This window comes from Bombus fervidus, chromosome 16 (genome assembly GCF_041682495.2).
Source record: "Bombus fervidus isolate BK054 chromosome 16, iyBomFerv1, whole genome shotgun sequence".
Classification (NCBI taxonomy): Eukaryota; Metazoa; Arthropoda; class Insecta; order Hymenoptera; family Apidae; genus Bombus; species Bombus fervidus.
In genome coordinates this window covers 4,038,142-4,057,779 of record NC_091532.1, presented here as the reverse complement: position 1 = coordinate 4,057,779, position 19,638 = coordinate 4,038,142, and the positions used below count along the sequence as shown (strand labels likewise).

Genomic DNA, 19,638 nt, shown 5'->3' with positions numbered 1-19,638 from the left:
TCGGTTATTGTGTATTTAATATAGAATATATATAACATGTGTATAAAACATGTATATATTATATGATATAATATGATTACATTATAACATGTATATAACATGCATTAAATTTCTACCCACTTCACTCAAATTCTGATACTTGCAATGATAATACATAAAATGAAATATATTGTTATGATTTCATGAATTATTATACATAAATGCATTTTTGCATTCATGCGTAAAAAAATATGTTGTGGATGATACCAGGTAATGAAAAATTAAAAATTATATTAATTATTATATATTAAAATCTTTACATTATAAATTTTAACCAAGAAACAAAACATATTGCCATAATAAAATAAGATCCTAAATATGAAAGATACAAATGATAATATTCTTTTTGGTTGTATATAAAAAATTGTGTCTTAAATTTTTCCTAAGCATTTGAACAGGTTATTTTTTCTAATTTCATTATCAAAAATAAAAAATATTCTTATATTTTTGCCATATAAAAAATATTTATTTAAAATATATGGGTATCCCTTTCCCTATTTGATCGTGATGGAGTAGAACTAAATATATTTTTCATGTTCTCTCTCCACTCGGGTAGACGTTCATCGTCATTCATTAAAATTCGATCTCCCCAGTAAGCCTTTTGCTTAGTTGGAGTAGTGACATAACTATCAGTAACGTTCGCTGTATTGCTCATACTGCAAGTTTGATAACCAGTGTCTTGTATAGAATTCGAAACGCTCTGCTGACCAGAAATACCTAGCATCGCGTTAGTCTGTTGGGTCATACAACTTTCGTTTGTACTCGTCTTATACGATTTAAACGTGCTGGTAGCATTATTATATTTAACATCAAATTCTGTAGTTTTGTTTTCGCAATTATGGTCAACGTGAATCGAGTTCTTTGCTAGGACTTTTATTTCTGTATGGGTATCATCTTGAGCACTCGCAGATTCGCTTTGTAAATCTAAAAGATCGCCTACCTTTTTGTCTGCATTTACTGTGCTAAGAGATTCATCTAAAAGGTATAACATGTAATTATTATAAACAATAACATTATTTTAGTAGTATTTAGTAAAGATAATTAAATATTAAATATTATTGATGTGGATGAAATAATTACCTAAAGAATAATTCTTTGATAGATCTTTATGTTGCATATTAGATTGATCTATACTCATGTCCATACTGAAGTTCAGTCGAGCAACCGAACGAGATCGAGATTTCTCGCTTTCATACGACATGTTATTTACTGTACTGTGTATGGGAGATATACTAGGGTGCGATAAATTTCCTGTGTCTATTTGCGACGCGTTGTGATGACAATTTTCATTTGGCGAGCACTAGAAGGAAAGAATTCGGTAATTTTTGGCTTCAAAACTCACATGTGTAATGTGTATAAGATAGATAAAGATAATTAAAAAAGCTGTTATTTACTTTCAATGATGTACCATGAATTAACATTCCACTTTGTGGAGGACTGGAAGATAATACCAAAGATCCATCCATTTTTACTGGCGACGATGAAGAGATTGAAGAATCTTCTTCATGATCTACACAATCATCAAGATTAAAGAATAACTTCCGTCTTAAAGAGCTGTTACTCGAATTTGCATCGTCACTCTCAACATTTTGCTCCTAAAACAAAACAAGAGACGTTTAAAGGCAGAGATTTAATATTTAAGTAGTTTAAATGATGACTTCAGCTTTGCATTTACTTGAATGAATGTAAGGTAAGGTTTTAAAATTTCCGTAACATGAGCTGGCAATTCAGATGGAAATGTTAATACTGTTTGACTCCATCCTAAAGCAATTAAAATCAAAATTAATCTATGAAAAGTAGTCCTTGATTAATTATAGTAAATACCATCTTTTTTCGATTTGAAAGATTCTGAATTCAGGTCACTTGAACCCTTTATATGAGTATCTACATTAACTATTGTTCTAATCTCTTTCTTCTTTATCTCCCATGGACTTGGAATTATTTCATTCTTATTAAAAAATTGATCAATAGCTGCTTGAGCTTTTATTTCAATCTCTGGGTCTACACAATGTATTTGTTGCATAGGAAATTCTTCTATTTTTGCTGGCTGTATTAATGCCAACTCATCCACACTCCATGCAAAGTCTGATGATTGATGAGATGGACTTGAAACCTAAGAATGTTATTAACAATTACACATAATCATTAGGAAATAATATAAAAAATGATTCTATTAAATCATTTTAGGAAGGAACTAAATCTTTGGTTTTAATAAAAAATTTAAAAAATTACCTTACTGAACACAGTTGGACTAATCACAGATAAATGCAGCCTATTAGTTAAATCAGTCTCAAATGGATTCCTTGCTATAAATTTTGTTAAACCTGAAGGGGGTGTAATGTGATTTGGAAGTACATTAAAGGAATTCTTATTACTTCGATATGTTGTGTGCTTTGAACTTGTATTATACTGCTTTACAGGAGTTTTATAAATCATAGGACTCTTGGTTAACAAATTTTCACATTCCTTTCCATTCTTAATTGGTGTTGTCCACTTTAGGTGCTCCATTCCAATATACCTATAATCATCCATTAAATTCGATTTTTACTTAAATTATTTATCACTATTACGAAATTATTATTACAAAACATGCTTCTTTTTATAATACGTATAATACGGAAACAATATTTTTATTTATAAAAGACATTTAGAAATTATTTGATAAACTTACTTATATTACTCTCGATCTTTTAACGTCTTTTTCAAGCTCGCTCTTCTAATTTCTGACTACAAGAACGTACAAGTGACACAGATATCTTATAGACTTTTCTTGTCGAAATGTTAGATTTAATTTATGTATTCCGATTTTTACATTATAATAATATTACCATAATTCGTAAATTTGTATACAGTTTGAATTATTTTAAAACAACGAACATAATCAACAGTCATGGATAATGTAAGTTACACTAGAAAATAATCGAAGTATAAACGTTGAATACCAAGAATAGTTTGGTAATTTCGATTATATTACTATACTCTGCCCATGGACTTAACTGAAAATACATGTAAAATCTAGGGGAAATAGGTTACATTCATAAGTCAGATTATTCCCCATATCGTTGTAGGAATTTTGTTAGTCTGTTAGTTTTGTTAGTCTGTTAGTTTTGTTAGTCTGTTAGTTTTGTTAGTCATTGTGTTAAATCTCCTTCGTGAAATACGTATATATACAAATTTGAAGATTTTTTATTGTATTTAATTAAGGTGTTTTAATTTGTGTTTTACATAAAATTATTTTCCAAATCCCTAGAATATTTATCACCAATCTAGTGAAATAAATTTGGGAACCATCTTCTTAAAGAAATTAAAATGGTTTGTTCTATTTCATGTTTAAATGTTCAGTACAAATCATTTAATAATAATAATAATAGTAATATTAATGTAATAATAATATGTTAATATATTTTATTTCGTATTGTATTTGTGATACATGTAGTGAAATTAATTAGTACTTGAAAAAATTATACATAATAAACAAACGTAACCTATAGAACTACTGACTTTGTTGTTTGTTTGACAAATGATCAGCTACAATATTGAAAATATCCTAATTTTAATATTAGCAAATATTAGTAATGAATATGAAGTGATATAATCATTGATGTCAATATTTATCTGGTAAACTTGTTGTAAGTCTCACACTACATGCTATAATGCTATTAATGTAATTTGCAATTAGTAGAAGTAGAATATTAGATAAAGATTTGTATTAAAAAGGTCTCAATACATAAATACATTATTGTGAAATAAATTTTACTATTTTAAACGTGTCAAAGTAAAAAATTTTGTTATAAACATGTTATTTATTTCTAATATGATATTTGAAATAATTATAATTATAATTTATGCATTATTTTTAAGTTAAAAATACTATATGACTTATTATATTCTTTTCTATATACTTTTTCTGATATTTTAAAGAGTGGAGTAAAAATGGTTGCTGGTCCTACAGAACACGGCATACAGGCCGATGTGATATTTGTGATTGAAGGAACAGCTGTTAATGGAGCTTATCTTAATGATTTGAAAACAAATTATCTTACTCCTACACTTGAGTAAGTTATATTTTCTATATTAGATCATATTGAATATTTTTTATTTTGTTCATAGATGCTTATTAATTTAAGACATTATATTATATAGGTATTTCAGTCAAGGTGGTATTGAAGATAGAGAATACGTTTCTGAGGTAAAATAATGATATTAACCATTTTTAGAATATTTCTTACCTTTTTAATTTCTTTGTTCTTATATTTAATAATAAAAATCATTTTTTAGCAAAATAGTACAACGTTATATGGAATAGTAGTATATCATGCTGCTGACTGTTTACCAGCACCATGTACAGAGACTTTTGGACCATATGCAAATCCTCATAAATTACTGCTTGTATTAGAAAAACTAGAGTATGTAAAAAATGTATCAGATTTTTAATTAATGAATTTTTAATCTTATTAATGAACATTGCTGATATTCTTGTTTGAATAGAATGGTTGGAGGAAAAGGGGAATGTTTTGCCAATATTGGAGAAGGACTTGCAACTGGACTCCAATGTTTTGAAGATCTACAATTAAGACGCGAACCAAATACAGCATCGCAGAAGCATTGTATTTTGATTTGCAATTCCCCTCCATATCAAACAGTCATACAAGAATCATATAAATTTGCCGGACATACTATAGAACAGTTGGCTTCACTCTATCAAGAAGTATATTGCAATTAATTGTGTGAATAGAAGTCATCATTTAAGCCTATATAAAAAAATCATTTTTCTTTTTTCAGAGGAATATTAATCTTTCCATATTATCACCTAGAAAAATACCTGCCTTATTTAAATTATTTGAAAAAGCGGGAGGAGATTTACAATCGTCACAAACCAAAAATTACGCTAAAGATCCGCGACATTTGGTACTCTTACGTAATTATAATTTGAAAGAAAGACCTGTCAGTCCAACAATTGGTGGAGCTGTTCATACTACACCAGGTACTGCTGCACAGATTCCATTGAGCCCATTGCAGAGCAATGACAGTCCAAATACAAATCAAGTACAGCAGAATATTGCACAACCAACTCAACCTCAAGGTCCTCCATTTAGAGGTCAAACTCCTCAAAATATCGCTTCAGTTCATCAAACGGTAGTACCAATGGCTGCTGCGATGAACGCTGGTCGACCTCCTTATAATCCCCCAATATCCGCTCCGCCAACTTATCATCCTAATGTAACAAGAGCAGGTCACCCTAGATGGAGACCTTTCGTGACACCAGGGGCAACAGGTCCAACAAATACGCAAAGTAGTGCTTTAATAGCGCAATTAAATCAACCACCTCCTTCAATTGGGCTCAATGTAACTCCATTTGGACAAAGAATGGATGGTAAAATTGATAGTACTTTGTAAAGTTTTATTACTTATCCTTGTTTCAAAAGTTAATGTGTTAATGTATATCTTATATCTTTAGTGACAAATACCAATGTTATGGCTGCAAATGCACAACAGCAGCAGCAACAACAGCAGCAGCAGCAGCAATTAACTCAACAACAGTTAAGATTAACAATGCAATTACAACAGCAACAGCAAAATGTCCAGCAACAGGCTCAAATGCCAATAACAGCTCAACCGACGCACGGACAAGCAGGACCGCAACTCACGGTATCCTGTGTGAGCCAATCTATGCCAACTCAAGTACCACAAACAGTTACAGCTTCACAGACACAGGCACCTGTATCGTCGGTTACTCAACAACAGCAAGTAACGCACTCTCAGACACAGGTATTTTCAGTTGCTTAAATTATTTATAAAGGGAGACTCGAAATGTTGATTTTGAGAAAAGATATGAATCATATTAATATAATTGTTTTAAAGGGTAATGTAACAGGTGGTACAGTAGGACCAGGACCACAAATTAGTACACCACGTGAGAGACAAACGATATGGCAAGGTATTATTGAATGGGTTGAAAAAGCTAAAACGACTCCAGACGCACCAAAACAAACTAGGCATCTTCCGTGTCAAGTTTCCGCAAATTCCAAAGATGGAGATCCAGAATTGTAAGTTTCTGTGGATGTTAATAATTATAAATTGTTATAAATCAATATATTAATATATTGTAGGAAAGCTGATACATGGCCTCAGAAATTAATTATGCAGCTGATGCCCAAGCAGTTAATAGGAAATATTGGTGGAACATATTTGAAAAATTCCAAGTCCGTTTTGTTTCATCCTACACCTTGCGAAGCGTTAGAATCGTTAACAAAAGTTATGAATTCGGGATTTGTTAGTATATTACACTATATGTTTTCAGTACGATAAAATGAAAAAAATCTCTTTAATTACTGATAAAAAAAAAATTTCAGGCAGGCTGTGTTCATTTCACATTCTTGCAAGCAGCTTGTGACATAAAAGTACTTATCCTCCTCTACACGGCTGAAAGAAGAACCTATTTGGGATTTATTCCAAATGATCAAACAGGTTTCGTAGATCGTCTTCGAAAAGTGATTCAGCAACAAAAATCATCACATGCTGGTGTAAGACAGGGACAAGTAAATAAAAATTTATGTTCTAAGGTATATTAAATGTTTCTTGATATATTTACAAATATAATTAATATATTAGGCTGGAGCTGCTCAAGGAAACGCAATAGCTGGCACAATGCCTACTACAGGTACTTCTCAAGGAGGTATTCTTATGTCACAAACAAATACTATAGCTATGGGAGGGGGCCAAATAACTCAAAATGTAGTTTCTACAAATGCTCCACAACAAACATTAACTTCATCTGCTGGCCCTCAGAATCAAATAAACATGCAGGTAAGGTTTACCATATGTATACAATGAAGTAAAATGGATTTAAAACATATATAATTAGCTTTATACATAGATAATATATTTAAAGAATTATGAGTTAGAGACAAATGCTATCTACATAGATATACACAGATATCCAAATGAAAGTAAAGTATTTGTTTTATTGATACGCTGATAGAGTGGTGGTATTACTGGTCCCCAAGTGGCTCCAGCTTCTGGTACGATGATAGGACAACAAAGACCACCATTTGATGACATAGAAATAGCTAGGCAACAAAATTTATTAAAAATTCAACAACTACGGCAAACGTTAGAAGCTGCGCAGCAACAGGAGGCGCAATATAAGTCGCAACTGGAAGTAAATGTAAGCCAATAAATATAACAACAAAATACGGAAAAAAACAAAATACATACTAAAATAAATTTCACAGAATTCATATAATATAATTAACTTTATAGATTCAACAGAATCTAGAAGTAGCACAGCAACAGGAAATGCAATATAAACAACAGTTGGAGGTGAACTGTTTTTTAGAAGTTATCATACATTCTGTTGTATAGCTTCGCGCAAATGGGGAAACGAAATAAACGAATAAAATTTGTTACAGGCTCAACAAGCCCAAAGAGCACTAAATCCTGCCGCTATGACGAATCAGCAAGCAAATGCTCCAAGGTTGATGAGGCCTGTCCCGAATATAGGTCTTAGACATTTATTGCAACAAGTATGGATTATCATGTTCATTATCATAGTTACGAATTGGTAATTGTATATCACAGTTAAGTTATATCTGCAATTAAAAATAATTTGGATTTTGTAGCCACAACCGCCATATAGGCAGGTACTTGGATTACAGCAACAAATGGTTCCTAGAGGGCAAATGGCGACAAGAGCTATGGCTCCTGGTAATCCACAAAATCAGCAATTCGAGGATGTCTCTAATTATGATTTCCTTGGATAGATAATTTAAATAAATATTTTTTTAATGGAAAATCTACTGTAAATATTCGATTAGAATAAATTCAAAAAGCACTTTAATGGTTTTTATTTCCAATATAAATTTTATAATATTTATGTATCTGTAAATATATACACTCATAACAAAACAATTTATAAAATACATATATTCATCTTTATACGAAAAAGAGAAGTTACTACTTATATCAGGATCGATAAATTAAATTAAAATATTGAAATGTTCTTTTATTATTTTTAAATCTTTATCTATATCAAAATTTTTATATCAAAAATGTAGGTATACTATTGACAAACAAAAATGCACGTGGTAAAAAACAGTAAGGTTATGCATCGTTTCATTAATTCGAATAATTCCATAACACGTGGAAACCTGTTGCTTGAGAGATCAGAAAATAAAATAAACTATTTGTATATATTGTATATATGTTGTACATGAAACATCGTTAATAGCAAGTAACTTTATTTTCAACTATTATTTTGACGATATTTAATACTACATAATTTAACTTAAAATCCTATTGTGCAATTCGATTATTTTATTTGTGTTTAAAATATTTTTGACAATAATATTCTTCCATAGAACTTTATACTCTTGTTTCCTTGTGTTACATGTTTACGAAAATGTATTTTTCTATTTGTTTATAGCTAGTACGATAACGTCTGTTTTTTAAAACATGACGTAAATATAATCCAAGTATTATTAGTTTCGTTTAAAGATTTTAAATGGTATCAATATCTATATTTCATAATCGAAAATATTCAAAAGTATTTAATTTTTAATTATTTTTAATAATAAAAAATACAGTCGAAATATATAATTTCAGTAGAAACAGAGAATACTATATTGAGTAACATGCTCTTTTGACCCCAACTCACACTTTTGATATTATTGTTATGATACAAGCATACTATTTTGCAATTATTACACTGATAAATTAAGATAATTCACTGACTCGCTTGCCAGTTCACTCTAGGGGGTCTTAATAATTGTAATTAATTATCAGTTTAATATATCATATTATATTGTTGTATTTATTACTCTTGTTCTTTTGTATTGTGTTTTTTAATTCTTTTATGTACTCTATCATTCTGTAATTCTCAGTTTTTAGATCATGGATATTATAAGGTTCTACAAAGTACCTGGTTTAAAGTCAGGTCAATTTAAAAGCAAATTTAACAGTCTTGTTCAAATAACAAATCTGATTAGTGGCTTGGAAACTGAATTGTGTTACTATATTGAAGTTAAAGAACCTCTGAATGCAGAAGAATTGGCAATCTTAAAATGGATTTTAACTCCTCCTTTGGAATCACAAAGTTTGAAGAATTTCAGTGCATTTGATAAAAAATTAAATAACTGCTTTGTTATTGAAATTGGACCAAGGTAAGACAAGTGATAAAAAAACTAACTATTTAACAATAATATTTAAAATTGAAATTAAATAATTTTTACGTTGTTACAGATTGAATTTTTCTACAGCATTTTGTAGCAATGCTGTATCAATTTGCAGATCTGTGTATTTAGACAAAGTGACAAGAATTGAAGCAGTAACTAGATACTGTATTAAACACAATGGAGTAATTGATAAAGAAATTGAAGATGCTGTGTGTAAATAGAATAGTATTTATTGAATATAAGAAATATACATCTCTTACATTTGTTTATTTATTTAGATAACAGATGTACTGCATGACAAGATGACTGAATGTAGATATATGAAACCAATAGAAACTTTTGATCATGGATTTAGACCAGAAAATTGGTTTGAAGTTAATGTCTTGGAAGAAGGAAGAATAGCATTAGAAAAAGTAAATTTGAAACTAGGTATGTATTCAAAATGAAATATAATAAAAGATAATAGGTAACTTAAAGATCATTTTCAATATTATTTAAACATTTTATTAAAAATTTTATTTAGGTTTAGCATTTGACAATTGGGACTTAGATTTTTACACAGATCTATTTCTTAATAAATTAAAGCGCAATCCAACTAGTGTAGAGTGCTTTGATTTAGCACAATCTAATAGTGAACACAGTCGTCACTGGTTTTTCAAAGGTCGAATGATCGTTGATGATGAAGAGATGAAACAATCTTTAATTGATATGATTATGGAGACACAAAAATATTCCAATCCAAACAATACAATTAAATTTAGTGATAATAGCAGTGCGATTAAGGGCTTTCAAACAAAAGTTTTACGTCCAATGAAGACTTACACATGTAGTCCTTTCTGTTTGGAAAATGTAGATCAAGATTTGATATTCACTGCAGAGACTCATAATTTCCCAACCGGTGTTGCTCCATTTAGGTAAATAATTTAGAAATTTCATATAATGTATTTCACTCTATAATATGTTTCATAAATATTATTTCAATTTACAGTGGAGCTACAACTGGAACTGGAGGAAGATTGAGAGATATTCAAGGAATTGGTAGGGGAGGATATTACATTGCTGGAACGGCCGGTTATTCCGTTGGTAATTTGCATATTCCAGGTTTGTACTTTATATAGCTTATTTACTTTTATAAAAATAGGAAAACGTCCTATTTTCATTAAATTATCAATCTCTTTCTTAGGCTACAATTTACCATGGGAGGAAAAGAATCTACAATATCCCAACAATATGGCTTCTCCATTAGAGATTATAATTGAAGCTAGCAATGGAGCATCTGATTATGGCAATAAATTTGGAGAACCAGTCATATCTGGTTTTGCTCGTTCATTCGGTATGACGGATGAAGTTGGTGTGCGACGTGAATGGATTAAACCCATAATGTTTAGTGGAGGGTTGGGTACCATGGATGCCAATATGTCTCAAAAAATTTTGCCACAGAAAGGTGAGTAGAAAATAAAATTTAAATGGTTTCTTTGTACAATGACATTAAAAGAAAAATTAAAAATTTTTATATATCAGGTATGGAAGTCATTAAAATTGGTGGTCCTGTTTATAGAATAGGCGTAGGAGGTGGTTCAGCTAGTTCAATTGAGGTAATTTTATATTCCAAAGAATAATGTAACTGATTAATATACGTTCTTAATGATCCATTAAAAATTACGAAATCTATTATTTTGTTAGGTGCAAGGTGATAATAGATCAGAATTAGATTTCGGAGCCGTACAAAGAGGTGATCCTGAGATGGAACAAAAATTGAATAGAGTTGTTCGTGCTTGTATTGAGATGGGACAGCAAAACCCAATACTTAGTATACATGATCAAGGGGCTGGAGGCAATGGTAAATAAACATTCTTAAAAGATCAGGATATAATTAGATCGTATATTATAATGTTGAATTATTAATTGTTTGAAATTACATTAGGCAACGTTCTAAAAGAATTAGTAGAACCGATGGGTGCAGTAATCTTCACAAAGAAATTTGACTTAGGCGATCCAAGCATTAGTACATTGGAATTATGGGGTGCCGAATATCAAGAAAACGACGCAATTCTTTGCAAATCAGAAAGCAGTAATTTACTTAACGAAATAGCAGCGCGAGAAAAATGTCCCATTAATTTTGTAGGGATTGTCACAGGAAATGGGAAAATCATTCTTTCAGAAGAGGATAATTGTGATTCATCGAAATATCTAAATGAAAATTACGAACATAAATCGAGGCACCCAGTCGAGTTAGATTTAGAATTAGTACTTGGAAAAATGCCTCAAAAGGTAAAAGTGAAAATATAATAAAATAAATTAAATGTAATAATGTTTAAGTGATAGTTTTTTTGTACTTTTATAGTCTTTTAATCTGCAAAGACAAGTAACTCAGTTACCTGCTATCAAGTTGCCCGTAAATCTAACTGTACAAGATATCTTAGAAAGAGTCCTACGATTGCCTTCAGTAGGAAGCAAACGATATTTAACTAACAAAGTTGATCGCTGTGTTACTGGACTAATTGCACAACAGCAATGTGTTGGTCCTCTGCATACTCCCCTTGCCAATGTTGCTGTGACAGCAATATCTCATTTCTCTACGGTAAAAAATATAAAAAATAAACAAATAAGAAAAATAAAATCAATCAAAATTAAACAAAAATGCAGCAAACGCAATACTATGTGTTTTATCCTACAGGTTGGTATAGCAACTTCTATCGGAGAACAACCGATAAAAGGCCTCGTAAATCCAGCAGCTGGAGCCCGCATGACCGTAGCAGAAGCGTTGAGTAATTTAGTTTTTGCACGAATTTCAAATATACAGGTAATTTATGAGTATGTATTAATTTAATAAATTTTTATTCTTAATATAGCTTATTTTTATATATTTAGGACGTTAAATGCAGCGGAAATTGGATGTGGGCTGCTAAATTACCTGGAGAAGGTGCAGCTTTATATGATGCATGTTCTGCTATGTGTTCAATTATGAATGAATTAGGAATCGCAATTGATGGAGGAAAGGATTCTCTTAGCATGGCTGCACGAATTGGGGAGGATGTTGTTAAAGCGCCTGGTACACTTGTGATTTCTTGCTACGCTCCTTGTCCCGATATACGACAAGTAAGTTGAAATTACTTTGACTTTTATATTTAATGTTATTTTCTATTATATTTTTATTATAGGTAGTAACACCCGATTTAAAAGCTCCTGCAGCTGGAAAAAATGGTTACATATTATTTTTAGATTTATCAAATGGAAAAAGTCGAATTGGTGGCACAGCTTTGGCTCAGGTTTATAAATCCCTCGGAAACGAAGTTCCAGATGTAGAACGTGTTGACATGTTAAAGAATGCTTTCAAAGCTATACAACAATTAATTGCAGGTGACTTAATAACCAAAGTAATTTATGAAATTTATTCTTCTACTTCAATGAAGGAAATTACTAGTATTTGAAATATTTTTCACTACAACAGAGGGAAAAGTACTAGCAGGCCATGATATTAGCGATGGTGGACTTATTACATGCCTGCTTGAAATGTGCTTTGCTGGTATATCTGGAATGAACGTGAATATTTCTCATAAATCAGGATCTCCTATTGAAATTTTATTTACCGAAGAAGTAGGATGGATACTAGAAATTGATTCAATAAATTACAATTATGTTTTGGAAGTATTTAACCAGTTTGATGTTCCTGTATATTTAATTGGACGATCGGAAGGATTTGGATTGTCATCGAAAGCATGTATTTTATACATTGCGTAAATTCACAAAATTATGTTTATCTAATAGATATTTTATATTCTTAGATAAAAGTTCAAGTACAAGAGAAGATCTTTCTGGATTCAACAGTATTACCGCTAATGAGTCTATGGGAAGAGACGAGTTATCAATTGGAACGTCGACAAATGAATGTTGAATGTGCACTTCAAGAATTCAGTGGATTACAAGATAGAACTGCACCATGCTATAAATTAACATTTAATCCTGACGTTAGATCTACGGCAATTTACAAACATTTATCTTGTTAGTAAAGATTTGATTCAATACAAAATATAAAAATTGCTGGATCGTATTTATATTTGTTTGCCATTTCTACAGCAAACATTCCAGTTGTTGTAATAAGAGAGGAAGGCATAAATGGTGATAGAGAAATGGCAGCATCTTTGATAGATGCGGGTTTCGAAGTTTGGGATGTTACAATGCAAGACCTGTTAAAAAATAAAGTCACATTCGATAGATTCAGAGGAGTTGTATTCCCTGGTGGTTTCAGCTATGCAGGTAAATTATTAAATAGATTAATTTTTGTTTTACAAAATGGAAACGAATAAAAATTAATTTAAATTTATTTCAGATGTTTTGGGTTCTGCTAAAGGATGGGCTGCGAGTCTTTTATTCCATCCATCTCTTCAAAAACAATTAAAATCATTTATTTCTCGAAAAGATACGTTTAGTTTAGGAGTTTGCAATGGATGCCAATTAATGTCTTTGTTAGGATTGATAGGAAATGAAGACGGTACTATTTTATCATTAAAAGAACAGGTTTATAAATTTATTAAATACAATTAATGTTTTTAATCGCTTTTTTGTGTTGCAGATGATACTAAACAACCAGATATTTTTCTAAGCCATAATGTATCGGAAAGATTCGAATGTCGGTGGAGTACCGTTAGAATTGATAAATCGCCATCGATCATGTTAAATGGAATGGAAAATAATGTCTTAGGTGTATGGGTCGCTCACGGTGAAGGAAGGTTTACGTTTAGAAATAACGAGGTTTTACAGAAACTAAAGGAAAGTCATTGCTTGGCTATTAAATATACTGATGATTATGGTAATCCAACCGAACGATATCCACTTAATCCTAATGGAAGTACAGGTATTATTTGATTAAATATTTCTTTTAGATTATATAATATTAAAAATAGGGGTTAGCTACATAACATGATTTGTCTTCAAAATCTTTCATGGAGTTTGTCTTTTTATAAATCTACAAAGATACTTTAATTTTGCCTTATATACAGCTATTCATTTGCAAATAATACAAAAAGAGTAATAATAACGAAATTTTGTCAGGTGATATACAATTAATCTTGCGATCTATATAATATTTATGATTAATTTCAGAGGGCATTGCTGGTATCTGCTCTGCGAATGGACGACACTTAGCAATGATGCCACATCCTGAACGGTGTTCACAAATATGGCAATGGCCTTGGAAACCATCTAATTGGGACTATACTATTTCGCCATGGCAACGCATTTTCGATAATGCATACGCGTGGTGTGTAACAAAAGATTGAGACAATAACTTTTTTTTATAATATCTTGCATTAATGCAGTCAATGTGTAAATAATGTAATTTGTTTAACAAATCATAGAGTATTACAGATTACAAAATTCTTTATTTCCTACTTTCTTAACAGAGTATGGTAACGTTCTTTTATCAAATATTACAAAAAGAGATGTAAATTACAGATTAAATTCGTTAACACCTAGTTCGTATTATTTAAATGAGTTCTGTCTAACTTTGAACAATTGATTTGACGGCGTAAATTGCGAAAATTGATTTGTGGAGAAAATATCTTCTAAATGTAAATCGCACCGTAATATCACAACTCCGGAAGGATTAACTTTGACTTTTATTTTTGTTTGCGGCGTTAAAATGCCATAATTCACATCTTCATATAGATCCTACAAATATGAATAGTTACCATTAACATTTTATTACAAACGGTCAAGCGAAAATTTGTATTAAATTTTTAATTACATACCTCTACATTGTATCCTCCAGGATATTGTAATCCGAGTTCTTTTAACGTAACGGATACATCAGACGGCGTACCATCTGTTCTTCTGTTTACGAACGCTATGGCGTAAGAGTAGTAATTCTGATAAACGGGAGTTATAGGTCTTGCCCAAATTTCAATACCTTTGTGCTGAAATTATAATAAAGTTTACATACATTCGAGTTTGGTGTCAATTATTCACATAAGAAATGAATTTACTAACTTTATAAATTCGTCGACCCTGTATACCTAACGGGTCTTGATCTACAGCAATGATTTTCCTATTTTGTAGAATAGCTTTGTACTCGGGCCTAATTGTTCGTAGATCAACGGACATTAATAGAGGCGCTGCTAATATTGCCCATAACGCCATTTGCGTTTTGCTCTGCTCATAACTTAGTCCAAAATTTCCAATAATTAACATATCAGGATCATTCCAATGACCAGGACCAGCATTTGGTACTATTGCATCTTGATTATTTCCATAATAATCTATTATGGTCTCTAAACTATTCCACGAATCTTGTATATCATCAAAATTTCTCCATAAATTACAATGTTCTGTTATAGCAGTGAAATTTGGCTAAAATTTTGTGCAACTTAGAATTTTATAGCTTTCAGTCTACAATGATATTATATCAGTACCAACCTGCATGCCAGCATAAATTTGATAAACTGGCCAACTGCAGGAATATACCATTGGTCGACCAGTTTGGTTTAAATAGAATCCAAATTCAGGATATCCTATAATTTTTCATGAATTATAGTTAGATCTCTTTCAATAAACATGTAATTATTGATGTTTTAATTATACCTCTATCCATCTCTGAAGGATGTGAATAACATCCATCTAATTTTACATAATCAACATCCCATGATGCAAAAGTAAGAGCATCAGTTTCTAAGTACCCCAATATTCCAGGATATCCAGCACATGTGTAGTTACCAAAATCCTCATAAATTCCAAACTTAAGACCTTTTGAATGAATCTATATAACAGAAATATATAACAATAAGTTTGTAATTCTTGTGGAAAAAAGTCGAATGGTATATTAGAACTTACATAATTTGCAAGATTTTTCATACCATACGGGAATCTTTGCCTATCTGGCACTAGCTGACCATTAACACTTCTATCTTTCTCCAGCCAGCAATCATCAACATTGATATATTCATATCCAACTTCTGCATAGCCTTCTGCTACAACAATGTCTGCCATTGTACGAAAGAGCCGATCACTATAAAGTATAAAAATATATTCCTCATAATTTTAAACAGATTCATTTCTGTTAAATTTGATTCTGTTAAATTTGCAATTCGTTATATCTTAAAATATGCTTCACTTGTAATATATTAATCTTTTGTTACTAATAAAATTCCTTGGACTAGAATACAGATTTATATAATGGCTATAACATAGCTCTAAGTTAAGTTATTAAGAATCATTCTTAAGGTCAGATATTGATGAATCATATTTAATATCTTGCAATTTATTCTAATTGGTATCTTGTGAATTGAATAATTATAATTTCATGATTTCAGTATTTCCATCTTTGAACATTTTCAATATGATATTTCTCTTTTTTTAAATATTCTATTATTATTGATGTTGAATAGTTTAATAATGAATATAATAATAAACAAATTACTATAGATTTAAGAAAAAATATACAACTTTGAAAGTGTATTTGATATTATAAATAAACACATTACACAACAAAACAATTTAAATGTATATCAAATTAAAAATTCTTCATATGTATGTCTATAAATACAAAAAAGCTAAAAATTCCAATAAAATATTTTTGACATATGTTTTTTGCGACCAAAAGCATTTCAAAATGCAAAAGTATTATTGCATTATATTTACATAAATAATGAATAATATTTTATATTCAAAACAACATTAAAACAAAAAGAAAAGTTTCAAAGTTTGTATATTTACAATCCAAAAAGAATTCATAAGACACTTATAAATCATATCATATTTTTTCTTGCTACCATTAAGAATTAGAATTTGTAATATTAATCTGTAGACATAAAGGTATATAACAAAGATGCTAATGAAGTTTCACTTTATCTTCAAGAATCACATTATAATGTTAAATATCATTCAGATAGAGAGTAGATAATGCTCCAATGTATAACATACTCACAAATATCAACTGAAACAGGCTTGCGAAATTCAATTGAAAAAAATGTGCAGAAAGAAACAAAAAAGAGCAACGGTTACCTGATACAATTATCTGGATCATTTTTGCAGTCTGTGTTACACCTGAATCGTTCCCAGGCGAGCCAGCCCATGGGTGGTGTTTTCACCAGACCATTTTCAAGGGCCAATGTCAAATCTGCCACTGACACAATCAAACACCATATCCATATAATCTGCGACATTCTGCAAAAACGAACACGTTTCTTTCTAACTATTTGAAAAGAAAAACTTTCCACCAATTTTTAAAAAACACCAAACACTAAATTATCACTGATTTTATGATTCCGGTAGCATAATGCTTGGAAAATCTCGAATAATTTAACAAAAAGAAAAAACACCGTCGGAGTCTAAGTAGCAAAAAGATCTGATCATTAGGAGCAAAGCAGCATCGCCATCCACATCCTGCACGGCTGTTTGCAGACTGATCTGATATAAGACCTCCAAGCCAAGAGTACTTTCACCCAATGCCCCATTTCATTTTTACACACAATCACCGCGTGCTTCAGTAGTGTGAACATTGATTTCCTTTCGTACACATAACGAGGCAGCTTCGTATACTAACGCATTAAATCGCCGTTGTAACTATTACAGTACAATTACGCCTAGCAAAGACAATCGCAACTATTTTATGTCGCGAATTTCCTTCATCTTTGATTACCTCGAGCGATCGTTGTACTTTGCAAGTGCTATATGTAAGTTTTTTGAGGATGAACTACATGATGCTGTTACGATTTTACAGTGGGGACACTACGATTTGGCACTCAGCAGCTTTATAGTTTTAACACGTTGCATGCCGCCATGAACGGCTGTCAGACGTCAATATTTCTAGCGCATGTAAAACAATTGACGGAATGTATCTTCGGTGTACACGTGGATTAATTTGAATCGTGCGACATTCAACATATTTAATAACAGAATTGTGTGAATGCGTGTACTGCATCCTTAAAAATATGTATGATGAAGTTATCAAATTGTTTTGCATAACATTGTCGTTGTAATAAGATTGCGTCGCTTGTTTGTACCAGGCTTTAATCTTTCGGTACACATATTCTATAAATTCTTTTCAACTGAAAAATATTTTATTTTCAATTACAAATTATTGTTATATTGAATCGAAGGGTGTATTTTTCGAGATATTTTAATAGGAAAAATCTATTTTGTGGAAACATGATAAGAAGTAAAGAGAAAAATAATTGTCACGTAATAATCTGGTGATTAAACGGATGAATGGTTATTAACTTCGAGCCTCGAAGTTCGAGGAAGCTGACAAACGTTCATTCGAGAATTACAGCGGTTTACGAGACTAGGAATGTTCGTATACGAGTTGCATACGCGAATATAAACTTGACATTTCAGTGACTGAGAGGGATAACGAGTAACGAGACATGTTGAATTCCAATAGAAGGCGGACGCTTGGAACGCGCAACTTTAAGATTCGAGTATTATTAGCTTGGAGAATATGTGAAAAAGTTACAAAAATGAAACATAAAGAGATATTATAAATATTATATAAAAAGAAATTGTTTACCTTGTATATATCTACAAAGAAATGTCATGTAATTTTTTATCTATTATTTATTTTTTAATCATCATGCAAGATAGTCCTTTATGAAAAGTAAAAATGTGTTTAAAAAATGATGGAGGCGTTATTTGGAGCCCGACTCCTGGTTTCCACCGGTTTTACGGCAACTGGCAACGTAACTTTCCATACTTTCATTTTGATTATCTAATCGAATGGAAAAATCAATAGTAGTAAGATGAATTCAAATATCCTTTTATCGACTGATGATATTGTAGTGATATCGATTTAAAAATATTTTCTAATTAAAATTCTGTAAACAAGAATATGAAGTAAAATAATGATCCTAAAAATTTTAATATTGCAAACGAAAAGAAAATTGTAAATAAAAAAATTATATGAAAATATGGATGCTTTTACAATCGTAATAAGTCGATAACAAGATTGATTTTTAATACATATTCAAATGATAATCAGTCTATAAATCTTTTTAAGAGATTTTGATGATATATTAAATTTCTTCTTATTAAGTAAATAGTTGGATTGTTATTACATAACCATCATTATATGTGATCTAAATAAACTCGATTTAATAAACTCAAACAATAAAATCTTTGGCATTTATTATTGATACTTATTATGTCATTTATATTACGTGTATCTATGAAATCTATAGGATTACTGAATGACGATTTCAAAAGGAACTTTTAATATTCAATTTCGCCTTGGTATCTTTCAATGAACACACTTACTCGTTATAGCACAATGATTTTGACACCAAACGCATGTTTTAGACACCGTGTATCGTTTATATACCTGGGAATTTGTATAGATAAGACAAATGTACACAAACAACTGTTTCGCTATCGCATAATTTTTCGTATTCTATAGATAACAAATTTTTCTATCGTGCTGCTATTTATTTTTTAC

The 19,638-nt window shown here is 30.6% G+C and overlaps 4 protein-coding genes and 1 long non-coding RNA gene across 13 annotated transcripts; 3 read left to right on the top strand and 2 right to left on the bottom strand.

The window, feature by feature from the left end:
- Positions 1-20: 20 nt before the first annotated feature.
- Bora (aurora kinase A activator-like protein bora) lies at positions 21-2,547 on the bottom strand. The gene is made up of 6 exons (XM_072019319.1): positions 2,272-2,547; positions 1,864-2,152; positions 1,715-1,800; positions 1,434-1,634; positions 1,120-1,339; positions 21-1,014 (listed from the first exon to the last, which is right to left on the bottom strand). The coding sequence occupies exons 1-6, from the start codon at positions 2,545-2,547 to the stop codon at positions 509-511; spliced, it is 1,578 nt and encodes a 525-aa protein (XP_071875420.1). The 3' UTR covers positions 21-508.
- Positions 2,548-3,274: 727 nt separating this feature from the next.
- LOC139995508 (mediator of RNA polymerase II transcription subunit 25) lies at positions 3,275-7,839 on the top strand. Of its 3 annotated transcripts, none has more exons than XM_072019072.1 (15): positions 3,276-3,351; positions 3,961-4,094; positions 4,183-4,228; positions 4,318-4,445; positions 4,528-4,747; positions 4,822-5,413; positions 5,498-5,808; positions 5,902-6,086; positions 6,150-6,312; positions 6,393-6,578; positions 6,652-6,846; positions 7,022-7,207; positions 7,303-7,362; positions 7,452-7,565; positions 7,662-7,839. In XM_072019072.1, the coding sequence occupies exons 1-15, from the start codon at positions 3,349-3,351 to the stop codon at positions 7,800-7,802; spliced, it is 2,664 nt and encodes an 887-aa protein (XP_071875173.1). In that variant the 5' UTR covers positions 3,276-3,348; the 3' UTR covers positions 7,803-7,839. The 3 variants fall into 3 exon arrangements, with proteins under 3 accessions (XP_071875175.1, XP_071875173.1, XP_071875174.1); XM_072019073.1 differs by lacking the exon at positions 3,276-3,351 and adding an exon at positions 3,364-3,668; XM_072019074.1 differs by lacking the exon at positions 7,303-7,362 and having other exon boundaries at positions 3,275-3,351.
- Positions 7,840-8,142: 303 nt separating this feature from the next.
- Positions 8,143-15,157, top strand: Pfas (phosphoribosylformylglycinamidine synthase). Of its 4 annotated transcripts, none has more exons than XM_072019055.1 (20): positions 8,143-8,272; positions 8,922-9,200; positions 9,280-9,421; positions 9,491-9,641; positions 9,736-10,126; positions 10,201-10,313; positions 10,396-10,656; positions 10,734-10,807; positions 10,896-11,052; positions 11,137-11,483; positions 11,557-11,793; positions 11,890-12,015; positions 12,084-12,311; positions 12,374-12,572; positions 12,664-12,929; positions 12,998-13,214; positions 13,290-13,469; positions 13,543-13,704; positions 13,786-14,067; positions 14,316-15,157. In XM_072019055.1, exons 2-20 carry the CDS (start codon positions 8,932-8,934, stop codon positions 14,489-14,491), a joined length of 3,978 nt encoding a protein of 1,325 aa, XP_071875156.1. In that variant the 5' UTR covers positions 8,143-8,272; positions 8,922-8,931; the 3' UTR covers positions 14,492-15,157. The 4 variants fall into 4 exon arrangements, with proteins under 4 accessions (XP_071875156.1, XP_071875155.1, XP_071875154.1 ...); XM_072019054.1 differs by lacking the exon at positions 8,143-8,272 and adding an exon at positions 8,653-8,808; XM_072019053.1 differs by lacking the exon at positions 8,143-8,272 and having other exon boundaries at positions 8,816-9,200.
- Positions 14,574-19,545, bottom strand: LOC139995515 (alpha-N-acetylgalactosaminidase). 4 transcript variants are annotated; one of them, XM_072019089.1, is made up of 8 exons: positions 19,461-19,545; positions 17,211-17,372; positions 16,041-16,215; positions 15,792-15,966; positions 15,627-15,721; positions 15,201-15,560; positions 14,963-15,127; positions 14,574-14,882 (listed from the first exon to the last, which is right to left on the bottom strand). In XM_072019089.1, exons 1-8 carry the CDS (start codon positions 19,493-19,495, stop codon positions 14,694-14,696), a joined length of 1,356 nt encoding a protein of 451 aa, XP_071875190.1. In that variant the 5' UTR covers positions 19,496-19,545; the 3' UTR covers positions 14,574-14,693. The 4 variants fall into 4 exon arrangements, with proteins under 4 accessions (XP_071875190.1, XP_071875194.1, XP_071875191.1 ...); XM_072019093.1 differs by lacking the exon at positions 19,461-19,545 and adding an exon at positions 18,718-18,911; XM_072019090.1 differs by lacking the exon at positions 19,461-19,545 and adding an exon at positions 17,848-17,996.
- Positions 17,987-19,319, top strand: LOC139995521 (uncharacterized). The gene is made up of 2 exons (XR_011801994.1): positions 17,987-18,125; positions 18,308-19,319. It is a non-coding gene; the product is annotated as an uncharacterized lncRNA (long non-coding RNA).
- Positions 19,546-19,638: the final 93 nt, after the last annotated feature.